The following is a 16,835-nucleotide window of genomic DNA, read 5'->3' as shown; positions in this document are numbered from 1 at the left end:
TTCCCCTGATGCAGCAGCAGCCACGTGTGGCACATACTTCATTTTTACTAAATTATATTTACAATGTAAATGCCCAAAAGTGTTTTTTTGACCAGAATTCATTTTTAAAGCGGAGTTCCACTGAAAAGTGAAACTTCCACTTTAAGGACTCCTGACCCCCAGGCATGCCACATTTGGCATGTCATTTTATTTTTTCTTTTGGGGGGGCGGACAGACAGGTACCTTTAGTTTTGACAGGTACCCACTCCAATTCCTGCTCGGGCCGCCTAGGCAGCTTGAGCGGAAGTTTTCCTCTCCCCCTCCCTCCCTGCAGTCTTCAAGGACACATCACAGGTCCCAGAAGATTGCCTGGCTATTCAGTGTTTTAGGTTACTATAAGATGTGATGTAGCTGTTGGACAAACGTTTTGTAAAATAAATCAAAGGTTCTCTGATGTCTTTAGGCAACAATAGGCAACGTAATATATTGTAGGCAACAATAGGCAACGTAATATATTGTAGCAAGACCTTTAGCTTTGTCCACCGATAGTAGTGTATATTGTCACCTTGTTATAGAAATTGTTTCCATTCTCTTCTTCTTCTTTAGCAAAACATCATGAAATTGGAGAAATCCAAAAAGTGAAGGAAACCGAGACTGGAGCGGAGGTCTTGGAGGCACATCATCATGATCACTCTAAATTACATGCTTACATTGGAGTCTCGTTGGTACTTGGCTTTGTATTCATGCTGCTGGTGGATCAGATTGGCAGCTCTCACATGCACTCTACAGAAGGTTTGTATGATAGGAGGGGGATAGCTACAGACAGTTTTATTTCCAGGTATTAAAATGACTTGTTATTGCTCTTTAGATCCAGAGGCAGCAAGAGCCGCCAGTTCCAAAATCACCACAACTCTGGGCCTGGTGGTGCATGCTGCAGGTGAGTGGCACTTTGTAAACCATAGCATGGCACTTGTTGCATTTAATAGGAAAAAATGCACAGTTTTGTGGCTCATTAATAAAAAAATAAAAAAATGTTTTCCTCTGAATTTTAGCGGATGGAGTTGCTCTTGGAGCTGCAGCTTCTACTTCCCAGACCAGTGTTCAGCTGATTGTGTTTGTCGCCATCATGTTGCACAAGGTACAAACTTAATAATGTTCTTAATTTGTTGTGTCTTGTTTGAAATTCTTGTAAACTCAAATCGGAACTGCATGAAAAGTAGTTAACACGCTTGGATTTCTGACAAGCTTCCAGTGTGCTGTCCTTAAGCACATATTTCTCTTTCGTTCATTGACGGACACAGCTCCTGATCTTCTTAACTATTGGGTTATACTGCCCCCTACAGGAGTAGGACACAAGGCAGAAAAAGAGTCTGGCTTCACCTATGGGCAGTCCCAGGGGGTATACTCCCTCTCTCTACTATAGGTACTTTGTTTTCTTTCTGCCTAGTCAGGAGTAAGGACCTAGTTCCTTGCTGGGATCTTTGGTCCTGGCAATTTTTTCTTTTTAGATAGAAATTTTTCTCCTTTTGATCTTCAGTCAGCTGCCTGACTGGGCGACGGGCTGGATAATCTAGATCCAGCGGTCACCCCACTCTGGCCAGTGAGCGCATGTAGACCTCAGCTCCACTAGGTCGGCCGCAACATAGCCCCACCAGACGGGGCAGGGTTCCTCCTGGCCGACAGCCCCTCCATTTTGATGGCAAGTGGTTCTGTCTGGAATGGTGCCAGCCTGGTTCCTGGTATGCTGAGTAGCTGTTTCCCCCTGGGGGGTTTTGGGGTGGACGCAGGCCCCTCCTTGGAATGGTCGGACTCTCGGGTTCCCCTCCTTCCTGTCAGTCACCCCCCTTCACCCGTCCCCCCATCCTACCCCCCCCTCCACTTATGCTGGGGCTGTGTGGGTGGTCTGGTCCACCTCCTGGGGTGGGGGCAGGGTGCTATGCTGGCGATTGGGGGGGGGGGGGGCACAGCAGCCAGACCACAGCGAGGTGATGAGCTGTTAATTCCTTCTGAACAGCACCCCGCTGTATCTTCCGGGCAGTGCAGCTTGTAATCTGGGTAGGATAGGTGGAAAGTCGAACAGCATAGAACACAATGTGACCGGTTGGGGTGCCGGTGATGTCAATCGCCTGCGCCTGAGAGGCAGGCTTCAGCCGGGGAGCCGACAGTCAGTGGTAAGCATGTGAATGACATGTTTCACGTCTCCACGCCTTGTCAAAGTCAGTTGACGGGCGGACCAATCTGTGCACTTTATGGGACATGGGGGACAGCTGAACGGGACTAATCTCACGCCTCTATATGAAACTGCACTGCTGCGGGTAAAGACCCTAAAAGCATCCTAGCATAGCTGAGTAAAACATAAAATTATATATAATTAAAGAGACATCCTATCAATAAAGATTAATTGTAAATTATTGTTACAAAAACGAATTACCACTGGTGGATTTGCAGTGGTTCCTAGAGATAATCTTGCCATCCTCGTGTGTCAAATCTAGATCCGAAAAAAATTAGTTGGAGTGGATCGATGACATGTGTGAACTGCAAACCAAAGGTGTTATTATTGCAAGGAGGAAAATTGTTCTACAGTGTTGTCACCGTTCCAAATGAGCAGGACATCATCAATGTACCTGCCATAGTAAATAATGTACTGGGCAAAGGGATTATAATGCCAGATACAAAGTTCCTCCCAGTAGCCTATTGCAATATTTGCATAGCAGGGAGCAAATTTAGCTTTGCTGTGCCTTGTAGCTGTAAGGGCAAGGACCCTCGTCGTAGACATGAGCCCTCCTTTTCAGCTCATAAGAAGCTTTTTCGTCCCTCATGGTCGACTGACAAGGGCTTGAAGCCTTTCAGGGCCTCATCTCGAGTATCCAAACGAACCTGGTCTGGCAAGCCGAGAGCGGGCTTCTCCAGACCCACGGAAAAGGCTCCTTAAGCATGAAGGTGCGCACTCACCCATATCTGGGGTGGGGGGGACATCTTCACTGGTTTCCGGACCCATGGATTTTCTTGGTACAAGACAAGAGGGTCCATGAAGTCATTCAGTCCGGCTACAAGATCGGATTTCGATCTTGTCCCCCGGCAAGGTTCTTTCCTTGCAACTTGCGCCTGTCTCCGGACCACTTACACGGTTTGTTTGGGGCGGTTACAAGACCTGTTACTTCAAGGGATGGTTGTCCGGGTTCCAACTTTGGAACGTTTTCAGGGTTTTTACTCAAACCTGTTGCATTTCCCAGGAAGGAAGGCAAGGTGCGTCTAATTCTGGACCTCAAGGCGCTGAACTGCTTTGTGCGGTTGCAGAAGTTCAGGATGGAGTCCATTCGCACGTTGGAGGCATCCTTGCATCTGTCGACATCAAGGATGCTTACCTTCACATTCCAATATGTGCTGGTCCCCCAGCGCTTCCTCTGCTTTGCCGTGGTAGAGAGGCATTATCAGTTTGTAGCGTTACCCTTTGGTCTTGCCTCTGCTCATCGATCTTCACAAAAGTGTTAGCCCCGGTGCTAGCATTGTTGCTCCAACCAGGGATCGCGGTACTGGGCTACTTGGATGACCTCCTTCTGCGAGCGGAGTCTCCTACTGCCCTGGTGGAAAACCTGGAAATCACCATACGAACTTTGAGGAGTTCGGCTGGATTCTGATTTGTCAGATGTCTGCTTTGGTTCTATCCACAAAGCTGGACTACCTGGGTCTGACTGTGGACTCGGCCTTAGCCAAAGTGCTCCTTCCTCTGGACAAACTCCAGAAATTTCAGGCTGCAATTCATAGTTACATATAGTTAGTGAGGCTGAAAAAAGACACAAGTCCATCCAGTTCAACCTATGATGTGTGTGTGTTTGCTTTTAACCGTACATTGTATACCCCTGTATGTTGTGGTCTTTAAGGTGTCCATCCAATAGTTTTTTGAAACTATCAATGCTCCCCGCTGATACGACTGCTTGCGGAAGAGAATTCCACATCCTTACCGCTCTTACAGTGAAGAACCCCTTACGCACTTTAAGGTTAAACCGCCTTTCCTCAAGTTTTAGTGAGTGGCCACGTGTCTTATTGTATCTCCTTTCTCTGAATAGTTTGTTCCTTATGCTAGGGTCGCCAGTACAGTATTTGTACATTGATATCATATCCCCCCTCAATCGTCTCTTCTCCAGAGAGAATAGGTTCAGTGCTTGTAGTCTTTCCTCATAGCTGATGTCTTCCATTCCCCTAATTATTTTTGTTGCCCTTCTCTGGACTTTCTCCAGTTCCAGCACATCCTTCCTGAGGACCGGTGCCCAGAACTGGACAGCATACTCCAGATGTGGCCGGACCAGAGTCTTGTAGAGTGGGAGAATAATCTCTTTATTTATGGAGTGAATCCCCTTTTTTATACATCCCAGTATTCTGTTGGCTTTGCTTGCGGCGGCTTGGCATTGCATGCCACTGCCAAGCCTGTTGTCTACCAGTACCCCCAGGTCCCTTTCCATCCTAGACTCACCCAGAGGTTCCCCCCTAGTGAGTAGCTTGCTTTCTGGTTTCTGGCCCCCAAGTGCATTACTTTACATTTTTCTACATTAAATCTCATCTGCCATGTAGTTGCCCACCCCGTTATTTTGTTCAGGTCTGCTTGAAAGATTTCCACATCCTGCATAGAAGATATTGGCATGCCTAATTTAGTATCATCTGCAAATACTGAGATTGTACTAGATATCCCCTCCTCTAGATCATTTATGAATAAATTAAACAGGATTGGTCCCAGGAAAGAACCCTGGGGGACCCCACTTTCCACACCCGCCCAATCAGAGTACTCCCCATTAATCACCACCCTCTGGACTCTCCCCTGGAGCCAGTTCTCTATCCAGGTACTCACCTTATGGTCCATACCTACCTTCCTTAGTTTGTACAGTAAGCGTTTGTGGGGAACGGTGTCAAAGGCCTTTGCAAAGTCCAGATACACCACATCCACAGGCTTACCTCTATCTAAGTGGCAGCTCACTTCATCGTAGAAGGTTAATAGATTGGTTTGGCATGAACGATTTTTCATGAATCCATGCTGATTACTACTTATAATACCGTTTTCATTACTAAAGTCTTGTATGTGGTCCCTTATCATCCCCTCCAAAATTTTGCAGACTACTGATGTTAGGCTGACCGGCTATTGACCGAATATTGGTACCACGTTGGCTTTTTTCCAATCAGCTGGCACCATACCTGTCTGTAAACTATCCTTAAAGATCAAGAATAATGGTCTGGCAATCACCTGGCTGAGCTCATTAAGAACCCTTGGGTGCAAGCCATCCGGTCCCGTGGATTTATTTATGTTAAGTTTCTCAAGTTTAGCTCTAAGTCTATCTTCTGTTAACCATGGCGGCACTTCCTGAGGTGTATTATTTAGTTCGGCCTTACAAGCGGGGTTCGTGTAGCCCCCCGATTCCTTTGTGAAGACTGAAGAAAAGAAATTATTTAACACTTCCGCCTTTTCTCTGTCCTCAGTGGCCATTTTTCCTTTATCATCTTTTATGGGGCCAATGTGTTCTGGCCTCGCTTTCTTACTGTTTATATACTTAAAGAACTTCTTGGGGTTCTTTTTACTCTCCTCCGCTATATGTCTCTCGTGTTCTATTTTAGCCGCCCTGATTTCGTCTTTACATTTCTTATTACACTCTTTGTAGTGCTTAAATGCTGCCAATGACCCCTCAGTCTTGTATTTTTTGAAGGCCTTTTCTTTAGCTCTAATATACATTTTTATGTTGGAGTTTAGCCACCCAGGGTTTAGTTTTGCTCTTTTAAATTTATTTCCCTGTGGAATGCACTGGCCCACCCCCTTGTTAAGTATGCTCTTGAAGCACTCCCATTTTTCCTCCGTGTTCTTTGTTCCCAGGGTTCTATCCCATTTGATATTTTCTAGCAGCGAGCGCAGTTTAGGGAAATTGGCTCTTTTGAAATTCAGTGTCCTTATATTACCCTTGTGTTTCCTATTAGTGTAATTAATACTGAAACCAATTGACCTATGGTCACTGTTCCCTAAGTTGTCCCGTATTTCTATATCCGTGAGCAGGTCTGTATTGTTGGTAATCAGTAGGTCAAGTACCGCATTGTTTCTTGTCGGTGCATTCACCATCTGACCCATGAAATTGTCCTGCAAAACATTTAGGAACTGCCGAGCCTTTGCTGAATGCGCGGTTCCTTCTGCCCAGTCTATATCAGGATAATTAAAGTCCCCCATTATAATGACATTTCCCATCCTTGCTGCCAATCCTATCTGTAACATGAGGTCCGCCTCACCCTCCTCCCTCTGGTTGGGGGGCCTATAGCATACGCCCAATATTACCTTCCCCACCGTGCCTTTCCTTTGAAGCTCTACCCATAGGGATTCTGCCTCGTCCATAGCTCCATTATTAATATCATCCCTCATATTTACCTGTATACTGTTCTTAATATACAAAGATACCCCTCCCCCTTTTTTACCCTCTCTATCTCTGCGATAAAGGGAATACCCCTGAATGGTCGCCATCCAGTCATGAGAGCTGTCAAACCAAGTCTCAGTTATCCCCACAAAATCTAAGTCCTCCTCCAACAACAGCAGCTCCAGCTCTCCCATCTTGTTGGCCAGGCTTCTGGCATTGGTATATAAGCCTCGTAATTTTGATGTTTTTAGGCTGCTCTCTTGATTTTTCCCCGTACCCACCCTGGGTATAGGAGCTTTGAACACCCTACCGCTAATGCCCCCATTTCTGCCCTCTGAAACTTGCTTTCCACTGGCTAATTCTACATCTGTACCCTCCCCCCCATTCCCTAGTTTAAAAGCCCCTTCTGCTTCTGCTGTCCAGCTGTCCAACATCCGGACTTGAATCAGGGTGTTGGGCCTGACAGTGTCTACTTTCGAGGCGGTTCCATTTGCACAGTTCCATACGAGGTCCCTGCAAAGGGAGATTCTGAAAAAATGGGACAAGGCTCCCAAGTCTCTTGACAATCAGATTTAGCTGAGCCAGGGAACGAAGTAGTCCCTGATACGGTGGCTTCATTCTCCGGTGCTTCGGCTGGGCAAATCCTTACTCCCCTTGTATTGGACAGTGGTCACCATGGATGCCAGCCTGTCCGGCTGGGGAGGCGTCCTCGGCAAAAATTCTGCTCAGGGGCTCTGGACGCTGCAAGAGTCCATACTACTGATCAATGTCTTGGAACTTCAAGCAATCAGACTGTGCCTGGACCATTGGACGGACTATCTTCAGGGATGTCCAGTGCGTATTCAATCAGACAATGCCACGCCTGTGGCTTATGTCAGTCACCGGGGGGCACAAGAAGTGTCCTGGCGGCTTGGGAGGTAGCTGGCATTCTAAGGTGGGTAGAACGGTTTGTTCCAGCCCTCTCCGCTGTACACATTCCTGGGGTGGAAAACAGACAGGGGGATTACCTCAGTCAGCAGGTGTTGGACCAAGGGGAGTGGTCCCTTCATCCGGAGGCGTTTCATCAACTGTGTTTCCAGTGGGGCACCTCTGAGGTGGATCTGTTGGTGTCTCGGCTTAGCAGAAAGGTGCAGGGGTTTGTGGCTTAGTCAGGGGATCCTCTGGCAGACGCCACAGACATGCTGGTGGCCCCATAGGGTCAGTATCAGCTGATTTACGCTTTCCCTCCTCTCAAACTTCTGCCAAGACTTCTATGCAGGATCAAGGCAGAAGGGATTCTGGTCATCTTAGTGGCTCCGGACTGGCCTCGCCGGGCATGGTACGCTGATCTGTTGCAGCTGGTCGCCGACGTTCCTTGGAAGCTTCCTCTCAGGGAGGATCTGCTGTCCCAAGGACCAATCTTCCATCCGGCTTTACAGTTGCTGGCTTTGATGGCTTGGCTGTTGAATGCCAGGTGCTGAAGGACAGGGGTTTGTCTGCGTCGGTGATTCCAACTCTGTTAAAAGCTAGGAAATCTACATCTAGGAAGATTTACCATCATATGTGGAAGTTGTACATTGCGTGGTGTAAGTTTATTTGGGCTCATCCTCGCTCTTTCTCCGTGACTCTAATCTTGACCTTCCTTCAACAGAGTTAAACAGAAACTGGCATTGAGTACTATCAAGGGTCAGATGTTGGCCTCAGCGGTCTTCTTTCAATGGTCCTTGGCCACAAACTCCCTGATGCATTGTTTTCTTCAGGGAATTAGGCACTTGGCCCCTCCAGTGCGGTCTCCGTTGCCACCATGGGACCTCCAGTTGGTGCTCTCAGTCCTCCAGAAACCTCCTTTTGAGAGTCTTCAGTAGATTCCCCTGCTTACGCTCTCCCAGAAGATGGCCTTTTTAGGGGCTATCACCTCTGCGCACAGGGTGTCTGAATTGGCGGCGTTATCCTGTCCTGTGGTTTTTTTTGTCCCTGTCTGTCGTTCCTTCCAAAGGTTGCCTCTGATTTTCATTTGAATGAAGACATTGTGTTGCCTTCTATGTGTGCCAGGCCAAAACATCTGATGTGGATGTGTTCCCGGCAATTAGGTTATACCTGGCAGCTACGGAGTCTTTTAGGAAGTCAGACTCACTATTTGTGCACACAGATGGGCCTGGGAAAGGGTTGTCCGCTTCCTCTATGCCCTTTTCCAGATGGATCAGTCAGACAGTGATCCAGGCCTATTACATCAGGGGTCAGGTTCCTCCTTTCCCTGTCAAGGCACACTCTACTCAGGCGCTTAGTGCCTCCTGGGCCTTCCGTCATCGGTGATGCAGGTTTGCGAGGCGGCCACCTGGTTATCGGTACACACTTTCGCAAAGTTCTAGAAGTAAAGTTCAGTGAGTAAAATAAATTATAAATTTGATCCCCTGCCAACCAACAATAATTTTGACTCCCACAGACAGACTACAGTATGTGCTCATCTGGTACACAGATTAGCCCTGTCAATTTAAGAAGGTGCTCCTAGCAACTCCTCATTATGTGCATAAAAGACACCTGTCCAGAGAATCTCTTTCTCCAATTTGAAACCTCACCATCATGGACAAGACCATAGACCTGTCAAAGAACGTCAGGAACAAGATTGTAGACCAGCACAAGGCTGAAATGGGCTACAAGACCATCAGCAAGAAGCTTGGGGAGAAGGAGACAACTGTTGGAGCGATTTATACCCAAATGGAAGAAATACAAAATAACCAATTGCCCTCGGTCTTAAGCTCCATGCAAGATTTTGCCTCATGAGGTAAGGATGATCATGGGAAAAGTGAGGGATCAGCCTAGAACTACACGGGAGGAGCTTGTGAATGATCTCAAGGCAGTTGGGACCACAGTCGCCAAACAAACCATTGGTTACACAGAAAGCCAGCATGGATTTAAAATCCTGCAGCACCCGCAAGGTCCTCCTCCTCAAGAAGGCACATATACAGGCCCGTCTGAAGTTTGCCAGTTAGCTTCTAAATGGTTCAGACAAGGATTGGGAGAAAATGCTGTGGTCAGATGAGACCAAAATTGGGCTCTTTGATATTAAATTTGCCGTGTTTGGAGAAAGAAAAATGCTGACTCATTATGCTTTGGGGCTGTTTCTCTGCTAAAGGTATATGCCGACTTTGCCACATTGAGGGGCCAATAGACTGAGTCAATCATGTAAAATCTTGGACCTTCTTCCCTCGGCCAGAACACTAAAGATGGGTCGTGGATGGATCTTCCAGAATGACAATTTCACACCACCCTCCCTCCCATCACCATTTTTTCATTACCACATACTGTATATGGGGTAGTGAAAGAGTTGTGATGGGAGGGAGGGTGGTGTGAAAAGATGGTAGTAAGATTAAAGTCAGGCAGGGGCAGAAAATGTGCAGCTGCACGTGCAGTATTGAGAGCAAGGACAAGCAAAGTCTGACTCCTCCTGCCTCTGATGCATAAGCAATATCCCTAGGATAAGCACCGATATCCCAATTATTAATCCTTCTTTTAATTCATATCAACCAAAATCGTACTTCTTTTTTAAGTTTTCTGAGTGCCGATTGTCGCCGCTCACTTGTGTGTGCTGACTAATGCTGCCTCTCTCCTCCAGGCGCCTCTCCTCCGTGGGCCGTAGCTCCGTCCCCCCGACTGACATCAGCAGGGAATCCTTAGCCCGGCTCGGCCCTCCCCTGCAGCTGTCAGAAAGGGAAAGGAGAGGACAGAGGAGGGAGCCGGCAGATCGCTTGGTGGCATCGGCGATCGGCGCAGCGGCGCTCTGAACACTTGTTCTTGAAAAAAGGTCTAACTTTTTCTAGACACAGTGACAGGGCACCGTCGCATGGGCACACACACTGTGGATTATTAAACAGACAGGACTTTAATGGGGAAGGAAGTTGATATTCCAGGAGAAGGGGCACTTGCCCCCCCTTGTGGACGCCCATGTCTGCAGGGGGATCAAATCATTTATTTTCCCCACTGTATATCTATACCTGAAATTCTTCTTTAATGTCTGTTGTTGCCTGTTGGATTTTGTGGCATAGGTGTGTTTGGTATCTACTTGATTATCTTCTTATGCATCAGTGTCATCACTTTTTTATGAATAGATTCCTTGAACATTTTATGAACATAGCAAGAATTAAGAAAATTGTATGATACTTAAAGCGAAACTAAAGACTCAATGCTCGCCTGTCCAACGGTCCTGCGCTGGCATCTTCCGGTCTTTGGGCTTTTTTACTGGCGGTGGGGGATGATGTCCCTCCTACGCAGGAGGCCATCATCCTGGCACTCAAAAAAACAGCCTAAAACTGTAATCTGAGCTGTGCATGCGTAGATCAGTTTAAGATGTTGGAGGAGACGGTGAGCTGGCAGGTAGAGGCAATGTTACTTCTGCAATAAAAACCTGCTTGCAGTTTTTTTATAGCGTGCCTTTAGTTATGCTTTAACTCTGGGCAGTTAATCTGTATGAATAAATGGGTGTAAAGGCTGCCTGAGCAGTTAGTCCAGGAAACTCCAATGACATCAGTTGTGGATTCTGTTTGGTCCTTGGACCCAAACACAAAAGCCTGTCATCATTAAAAAAAAAAAAATGCAGGTAAAATCTAAAAAATCTAGTTTATTAAATTACATCTTTTTTCCTCCCTTCTAATGTGTCTTTAAACTCTCTAGGGAACTTGAGCACTCCCAGGAGTAGTCTATTCCATAGGACAGACACAGTTCCCCCTTCCTTCTGCCATGTAGGCCAGCTCCTTTGCCCCTTTCATGCACCTGCTGGGGTAGGTGTGAAAGGGACTACTATAGAGTGGCACTGGAAAAACAGTCCTGAATCTGCTGGGGCTGCTGACATCACATCCATGATTGCTATGCCCAGGAGCAGAGCCTTTTGTGTATCTACTCCAATAGAAGCTTACACAAGTAGTTAACAACATATATAAAATACAATAAAAAAAAAATAAAAAAAAAGTACTGCTTGTAAGTGTCCATTTTTCTTATTGTTTCTAATAAAATTCAAGTGAAAAGAATAGAGGAATACTGGCAAAGATTTTTTTTTTTTTTTTTGGTGATACCTCTCTTGTGGGTCACAAGAGTATACCTACTTTTGTTCTCTTGTGACTCAAAGTCAGCGGATAGTGGGATATTGGCCACCATCAGCTGATGGGGCATAGTTACTGCAGGCTCTGGATGGATCCTGACAATATTGCCTGCCTGATTGACAGCTGGCTCGGCCTCCGCTTACGGCTAATAGCCTGAACCAGCTGTGCCCACACCCTCCCCGGCCCGGTGCGCAGGGGGAGCAGAGTGGAGAGCAGTGACTGATTAATCGCCACTCTCCGCTAGAAGCAAACCGAGAACTGAGTGATCTGTGGGCATGTGGTCACTCAGTTCTCTGTGTTAGAGCCAATATGGAACAGATGCAGCATCACACTAATACTGCAGCATTGAGGCAAGCATGTAGGTTTATTTATTTTACAAGCCCATACTTTAAATTAGGGATCGACCGATTATCAGCAAAGCCGATCTATTGACAGCCGATTTGCACTTTCCCCGATATATCGGAATCGGTCCCTGAGGTTACCGATATTGCCAATATTTCGGGGAAGTGCTGTACCGGAGTGATGCCTACAGCTAGAGGCATCACCCCGGCGTCCATAGCCGACGGCCGGCTGTCTTGTAATGACAACCGATGCGGCTGAGAAGCCGCTCGGCTGTCATTACAAGGAGCGGAAGGGGACGTTTGGCTGTTTTGAAGGGTTTTAAGTGCAGAGGAGGGGTTTGGGGTTTTTTAGACCCCCAGATCCCTCCACAGCAGTACCTATCAAGTGTAAAAATAAAAAAGAAAATTTAAATATACAAACATATCGGCCAATATTGGCAGATACCGATATTCAATGGCCAAAATATCGGTATCGGCAACGAAAATCCGATATCACTACTTTAAATATGTCTAGTCTGAAAGATCTGGCGACAGGGTCTCTTTAATTTTCTACTTACGCATTTCTGCACATATTGACTTATTCTTATAGATTGTCTTTTCTAAAGGAATCTGGAGTTCATCTGTGTTATTGAATGTGTTATATTTCTTTGCAGGCTCCAGCAGCATTCGGTTTAGTTTCGTTCCTCATGCACGCAGGATTGGAGCGTAACCGCATCCGGAAGCATTTACTTGTATTTGCTCTTGCTGCCCCTGTCCTGTCAATGCTGACCTATCTAGGATTGAGCAAGGTAATTCAACTAATATTTTCAAATGTTTCTATTGATTCCTGTGGTTGATGGTTATTCGGTGTGTGTCAAGAAGTGATATCTTAGAGTTGTATTACTCTCTTTTGTGAATCTAATGCTTATTTTTTATTTTCTTCTCTCACAGAGCAGTAAAGAGGCCTTGTCAGAGGTCAATGCCACTGGTGTTGCAATGCTTTTCTCTGCTGGGACATTCCTGTATGTAGCCACAGTCCACGTACTTCCTGAAGTAGGCGGTATGGGACACAGCCACAAACCAGACTCAGGTGCTGCTAAAGGACTGAGCCGTGTAGAGGTGCTAGCCTTAGTCATAGGATGTTTAATACCTCTCATTTTATCCATTGGACATCAACACTGAAACACCGGAGCATTTCCAAATCTGTTTTCAAAAGCAATTCACACTGGACAGATCCAGGGACATTGTAGTGGGGCTCCTGATATCTCTTAAACTTAGCATTTGTGTAGTCAGAAGTGACTTTACCAGAACTGGATGATGCCGGTGGTGTAATTTTAATTGTCTTACAATTCGGTGACTTCACCCAGACTTTCAACCTGTACATAAATGTGTTTTTTAATCATTGTTATGCTGGCTATGTGTAAAATGCCACCCATTCAAGTAATGAATGACAGTGATGACTTTTGGGAAATGGTATAATGTTTCAGTCCGTCTCCTCCTCCATTTTGTTTTTTTCTCTTCTTTAGAGTACTGTGATGCCTATCTGTGACCACACATTTAAACTCTTCTATTGTCTGCTAGGGGACTCCTGAAGTTACGAAGCAGTTATGTTGGTGACCAGATAAAGAAAAGCTTTATAAAATCCCATGCCAGTAGTTTTAGGTTACAATCATTCGTTTTTCTAGATTTCTATCTGCACGTGTACAACCATACATGACATACATGGCCTCAATCTATATATAATTGTAAAAAGCCACATGTTTTACTTTTACAACTTTAAAGAGAACCAATCGCAAATAGGCATGTTCAAGAATCTAAAAATTCAGTCCAATTTATGTAAATATTTAGGTTGCTTGTGAAGGATTTATATATACCCCGTCTTTTAAGCTTGTGTTTGTTAGGGGGTCGAAGGTCATCTGAAATCTGACTGTTGCTGCTCTACCTACTCCACTGGCCTAATATCCTTCTTTTTCTTGTATCTGAGTGTTGTGGATGTGAAGGCAGCAAGTAAAAGGAATAAAAATGCACTGAAATGCGTTAAAAACCTAATGCAAACACACATGCAGAAAGGCACTCGGAAAGCTGAAATTGTGGTGTGAACGAGCCGCCTCCTCGCTCTGATGTGACAAGTTGATCTTCCTTCCTTTGATGTGACCAGCTAAATTGCTTAACAAAATAAAGCTACATAAGAAGAACAAAAAAATCTTCAATGCTAAACAACTGTAAGACTAGAAAAACTTAAGATAAAAAGATAAAGTGCTCAGATCCTCAAGAAGTTTGGTTATTTTTACCTACAGGTAAGCCTATAATAAAGCTTACCTGTAGGTAAAATGAATATCTCTTAAACGGTGCACAGTGTGGGACATATTCACCCTGCATGCAGCCAGTAAAATCACTGACGCTTGCATTCTGAATGTCCGGCATACCTTGCCGAAACTTCAGGGCTTCGTGCCAGAACCGCAGGACCAAGGGCTCCCATGCGCATACCCGGGAGTGATGTCATTGCAGCTCCGGCTGATCACTTAGCCGGACGCGATCCCGGAGGAAAGACAGGGGGACACGTCAGCCCTCTCAGCATTGACAGTACAGTGCTGGAGAGCTTTGTTCCAAGGTGAGTATTTCATAATGTGCTAGTATACAATGCCATTTTTTTACAACATCCGCAGTTTACAACGCTTTAAAGCGAAGTTCCAGCCATTTCTGTGTTTATTGAAAGTCAGCAGCTACAAAAAGTGTAGCTGCTGTCTTTAATAAACACATGCTCACCTGTTCCACGGTCCAGCGATGCGTCCGGCGGGAGCCTCGTTTCTCTCCCTCTTCTCCCTGCGGCGCCGGCATCTCTAGTGTTGGCATCTGGCTGTCACAGCTTGCGGCTTCACAGCCGGGTGCACACTGCGCATGTGTGAGTCGCTCTACATGTCCTGAGTGGATGGGCAATCTACTGGGACCTGTGACATGTACCAGAAGAATACAGGGAGAGGCAGGGGAGAGGAGAACTTCTGCTTGGGCCACTCTGAGCAGAAGTCGGAGCGGGTGCCTGTCAAACCTAGGTACCCGCTCCGCCCCCCCCCCCCCCAAAAAAAAAATGACATGCCAAATGTGTCAGGGGGTCAGGAAGCCTTAAAGTGGAAGTTCCATTTTTAGGTGGAACTTCGCTTTAAAGGAGAAGTAGGGCCAAAGCTGTTTTAGCCCTTCTTCTGTAGATCACCAGAGTGCATTTTGTTCTACACTCCCGTGATCTGCTTTCGACTGACATCACTCAGCCATTCCTGGCTCTGGAAAGATCCCAACTTTACAGTTGGGATCCACCCAGATGCCTGGGCTGGCAGCTGGCTCTGCCCCTCAGCGAGCCCTGGGAGTCTAAGTTAACCACTCCTGCCCCCTCCACAGCCCAGAACTCCAGTGAGCGCTGGAGGGGCAGAGCAGAGAGCCAGTGATTGGCAGTCACCAGCTCTCTGCAGACTGAATATCGAGAACTGAGCAATTAGCGTTTTTTGATCGATCAGAGCCAGCAGGGGACAGTTGCAGCTAGGATTGATGCTGCAGCCATCTACTTGAGTATGATTGTTTATTTTTTTTGTATTTGCGAGCTTCTCTTTTAAGCCAGATTGTGACTTTTTTTCTTTAAATTCTATAACAAGCCTTTGAATGCAGCAGCCGTATTTCATGTGTTTTCAGTTGATTTCTTTGTACAGCTATCAGGTTAGCCTATAATAAATGCTATCACAGATAGCAAGCAGATTTATCTACATTCCTTTTTTGGCCGGCATGTAGGTTAACCTGAAATTATTTTTGCTCTGTCAGGAAAAATCCCGTAAGTATGTCTAATATAGGATTATTGCTACAGTACTTGTAATTGTGCCAATGTTCTGATGTACCCACATTAACTCAAAATGTAACAGCAGAGAATGTGCTTAAGAAAAATCTTTGCTCTTTGTCACCAGTGTTCCCAAATAAGTATTTTAACAGTGCAGTGTTAACATATAGGTATGGATTGGGGGTCATCCAAGTATGCCCAAATCAGACTGGTTCCTCCATTGTATAAATGATAAATGGCTGTTTAAATCTTAATTCCTGGAAACGTGTGAATTTTGGTGTCCTCTTCAAATATTCAGTGTACGTGGTAGACTGTACACATTGTTCTGTAATTGACCATAACCCCTGCAGGAGTTGTGCTTCTTTGTAGTAATGCGGTTTTCTCCCTAGTAAATAGAGCGGACTGGGTATTTATAGCTATTGATTGATGGATGTCCACGTTCCACATTTATAAATATTTCTGCTGAGAATGTGAATTCTCTTTTGACTTGGTCTAAAGCTTTTATAGCAGGAGAGACTGAGAAATGGCGATGACGCTCTGTGTTTGGAGTCAGAGGATTACCGCTCCTAGTTTTGTGTTGTGGTATGGTATATGTATCTGTTTTAATGTGTACTAGTCAGTCTGACCCCAGCAGAGGCATCAATTTCTTGTTCCTAATCAATATAGTCTGTCATTTTATATGGGTGACATCACTAAGGTATCAGGTTTAAAGTCCCTAAAGGAGATCATGGTCCAAATTAGGGAACAATTTCATCCTTTGTTGGGCCTGCAAGGTAGTTGTCTTTGAAAAAGTCTCTGAGGCTTATTTATTAAGTCAAAGCAGAACAGGGAATTTTCCCTTGAACAGGTACCCTCTAGCCACTCAAGCCAGGGCAAAGGAGTCAAAAGGCAATTCTGATGCTTACTTATCTTCAGGTGAACAATGAAGGAACTATGTTTTTTTACACTGCATCATGTTTGCCCCAGTCATTTGCAGTCTTTTTCTGCCCCATAGACATTAAACACCTAATACAGGTTAAAAAGCTGTCATCTAAGGTCTGTGGCTACCTTTTAAAGAAAACAATGCCATCCCTTTTGCTATCTTCATCTAAACAGTGTCTGTGCATAGAGACTGTTAAAGGAGTAGTACAGCCAAAGCTTGTTTGGCTGTACTTCTCATGTGGATCCCAGGAGTGCAGTTTGTTCTGCACTTCTGTGACCAGTTTTCAGCAGACAGCGGGCTGAAGTCACAGAGCTGGTCCAGGCTCTGGTAAGATCGCGGCCATAT

At 45.7% G+C, this 16,835-nt stretch overlaps 1 protein-coding gene across 1 annotated transcript in view; it reads left to right on the top strand.

The window, feature by feature from the left end:
* SLC39A9 (solute carrier family 39 member 9) overlaps positions 1-13,875 on the top strand; it is a 42,102-nt gene extending 28,227 nt beyond the window's left edge. The window contains exons 4-8 of the mRNA XM_082275923.1: positions 586-771; positions 848-916; positions 1,032-1,117; positions 12,426-12,560; positions 12,703-13,875. Of these exons, the coding sequence (XP_082132049.1) occupies positions 586-771; positions 848-916; positions 1,032-1,117; positions 12,426-12,560; positions 12,703-12,933 (707 nt within the window). The 3' untranslated portion in view covers positions 12,934-13,875. The remainder of the gene's footprint in view (positions 1-585; positions 772-847; positions 917-1,031; positions 1,118-12,425; positions 12,561-12,702) is intronic.
* Positions 13,876-16,835: the final 2,960 nt, after the last annotated feature.

The sequence above is a fragment of the Pelophylax lessonae genome (genome assembly GCF_965119305.1).
Source record: "Pelophylax lessonae genome assembly, chromosome: 13".
Taxonomy (NCBI): domain Eukaryota; kingdom Metazoa; phylum Chordata; class Amphibia; order Anura; family Ranidae; genus Pelophylax; species Pelophylax lessonae.
Note: the sequence above shows the minus strand (reverse complement) of the source record. Positions and strands in the feature narration are given on the sequence as shown.